General features: G+C 43.9%; 1 protein-coding gene across 1 annotated transcript; it reads right to left on the bottom strand.

The window, feature by feature from the left end:
• Positions 1–868: 868 nt before the first annotated feature.
• On the bottom strand, positions 869–2,807 carry LOC110024519 (probable N-acetyltransferase HLS1). Its single transcript, XM_020724534.1, has 3 exons — positions 2,298–2,807; positions 2,002–2,174; positions 869–1,898 (listed from the first exon to the last, which is right to left on the bottom strand). Exons 1-3 carry the CDS (start codon positions 2,484–2,486, stop codon positions 1,043–1,045), a joined length of 1,218 nt encoding a protein of 405 aa, XP_020580193.1. The 5' UTR covers positions 2,487–2,807; the 3' UTR covers positions 869–1,042.
• Between the last annotated feature and the right edge of the window lie 382 nt (positions 2,808–3,189).

Here is a 3,189-nt window from a genome sequence, read left to right as displayed (position 1 = left end):
GAACCAGAGCGAAATTTGTGGCTAAATTATTAAGGAACATCTAAAGATTCCATCCATTTGATGCTCTTCAAACGTTGCTTGAGTAAATATAACAACCATTAACTCTTTCATGCATATCCATTTTAGTATTATAATCCCTAATAAAAATTAGAGGTATTTATATACATACTACCTACTTTCCATGTATTTATATATCTAACACCTAAACCTTACTTCTTACATTTATGCCACACAAATATTCCATTATCAAATCACTATTTTAACTTTTTTTAAAAAATAAAATGCATCTTTTCATGCAAGTATAAATAAGTTTGTATGTAAAAATTAAAGTTTAGGCGTTAGATAGATTTGTAAATACATAACAATTAAAGTGATATGTTTGTAAATATTTCTAAGATTTATAATGTCGTAGCATCTCCACCATAGTAATCATATAACTTTCTGAATCCACTTCACTTGTACTCCAACAATAAAATATATAAATAAAAAAATTAAAGAAGATGTCGACAAAGAGAATAAGAACAAATATTAGGAAGATTGATATAAAAATTATTATAGATTTTCAAAAAGCTCCCACCCTTGGGCTATTCACAACCTCCCATGGATTCTCATCTCCCCGCATCCATATCTACAAAACCGTTACGCAGATTCTTTCCAAAATTCGCCACCGCGCCTGCCCCCACTTTCACACCCGTAACTTGGGGAGCTCCCGGGCCCACCTTGTGGGCCATAGAATCCATTCACAGATTTTGATAATATTATTTAAATTATTATAAATTAAAATATTTTATAAAATATTCATAATAAATTTTAGGAAGAACATTAAAACTGTCATCTTCATTTGTTAATTACAAAAGGAGCTTTACATTATTAGAATGAGACACCAAAGCCCTGGCTTGGTTGAACTAGCCCAAAATAGTAAAAATGTTCCGTGTTGATCAGCTAGGTCTAGTTTAGATGCAAATTGATAGATATTGAGGTAATATTGAGATGAATACTATCAATTCACACATACAAACCACATGAAAATAATCGGGTCGAATCAGACCTCACGGGGGTCTACGAAAATTGAGCTCGCCGGAGCCGAGCGGGTCCAATCACCAACAGCTCCGTCACTATAATCCTCAGCCAAGCGCTTGATACACCAGAAATCTTTATCAATGGATAACCTCTGCCAATATGGTATTCCCGGCATAAAAGGCTCGCACGCCGTCACCTCCGTGGCAACAATCCCGCAACCTCCGGCACGCGCCATATTGTGTGCGTGACTGCAGAGCACGCGCATAAGAGACGCCGAAGAAGGCCCCTCGCCGCCGAGACCGTACAAAAAATAACCCCCAAATGGCCGAAAGATGTTGGGGAACGATGGAATGCGAAGCCAGGGAACCGAGCGGTCTAAGACACGGGTTGTCCATGCGAGCACCCGCCGCAGTAACGACACGCCGCGCACCTCCAAACGGAACAGGGATTTGGTGTCCCAGATACTGAGGACCGCCCATGAATCCGGCGGTTTAGCGAGGAAGCTGTCGAGGTTGGCCCAACTGTAGCCGGAGGGGAGAGCAAGGAAGGTTCCGAGGGAAAGGGGGTTGCGAAGGATGGAGTCTATGTCGCGGGGGAAGAATTCAACGGTAGACAAGCGGCGGCGGTAGAGGGTTTCAGCATCGGCGGGGGAGAGGTGGATGACGATAGCAGTACGGCGGAGGGGGAGGCGGTGGCCGGCGAATACTGGCTGTACGAGCAAGCTTGGGGTGCGGAACTTGGTGTAGCCGCAGCGGCCGGTGAATAGGCTGAGGGAAGCCTCGTTGTCTTTATCGGTCGCCATATACGCATACTCGGCTCCATGGGAACGGAACCAGTCCTCCATTTGCTGCACGAGCTGCAAACCGACCCCCATGCGGCTGGGAGAGAATAATTATTTCAATTTCATTAATTGTCTAATCGGGCTAAAGTTAGAGCACATTGATAATAAATGATTGCTTAGGTGAGACACGTTTCACGTACCGGTAGCGAGGGGAGACGCGCAGGCCGACGATGCAGGCGGCTTTGGTGTATATGGCGACGGCGGCGGCGGCGGCGGCCGCAGGACGGGGTGCTCTCTTGCCGCAAGTGATGGTTTTGACGCAGCCGCGAATGAGGCCCACAATCTCTTTCTTAGGCCCGACAGTTTCGGCGACCTTCAGGTAAAAAAAAAAAAAAACAGGGAAAAGGAATTTTAAGCAAGACCGACAAGTCTCTTATTTATTCAAGCTATGTCTGGGAGAAGGATTTCAGTGGTGGCATTGGAATGGCTTCCATACCAACATAAGAAAAGCTGGGGAATGGCGGACACGGCAAGTGGGGTCGCCGAGGAGGTCGGTGAAAATGGAAACGGCGCCGCTCTGGCCTACCTCGCAAGACAGCTCCACCGCCTCTGCGCCGGCGAGGTCTTTCTCTGCTTCGTATTCCCGTACTATAACTTGCATCTTCCTTGCCTGCTCTGTTATCATCTCTCCTCTGTTTCTCAAAACTGTGGCGTTGAATGGTGGAGGAGTGTGGGAACCAGAGCTCTCTGTTCTGTGTTACAGTGAATAAACGCACTGGTTATTGAACAACTCTTCTAGTTAAGGAGCGCCAGCATCAATACAAGCTGATTCGCCTCTACTTCTTCATCTTTTCACCGTTCTTCTTTGGAAATCTTATTTACATTGAATAAACGTAGCTGGCGAACTCTCTCACTTGGAATTCGTTATTAGAGTGAGCAGTACATGGTCGGCTACCTCAAAGGGGTATTTATACTCATCTTCTTAGGTATGGTGCCGCTTGCCCTCTCTCTCTCTATTCAGAATCCGCTCACATGTTATTCTCTAATAGTCAAGGGTGGTATCTATGTACCTGCCATGTGATATAATGGCTGATATTGACGGCCTCAAAAGAAAAAGCGTCGCAGTCTCTGCCCTACCTGTATCTGTATGTTTATGTGAAAATGTATACGGAATAGAATTATAAGAACTGAGTACAACAAAATACGGCAAAGGGAAAATATTAGACTTAGGAGATTTTATATCTCATGATGATTCATGTTTTGTCTGTGAATCATAGTTTAAGAAATAGAATATAAGAAATGAGAGAGAGATTGAGAGAAGAGTAAAGAGTTGAGAGAGAGAGAGGATACATTGAAAGAGAGGGCTAAAGAGTAATGAATAATAAATT

Source organism: Phalaenopsis equestris, unplaced genomic scaffold, assembly GCF_001263595.1.
Source record: "Phalaenopsis equestris unplaced genomic scaffold, ASM126359v1 Scaffold000258, whole genome shotgun sequence".
Classification (NCBI taxonomy): domain Eukaryota; kingdom Viridiplantae; phylum Streptophyta; class Magnoliopsida; order Asparagales; family Orchidaceae; genus Phalaenopsis; species Phalaenopsis equestris.
This window is presented reverse-complemented; position numbering and strand designations above follow the sequence as displayed.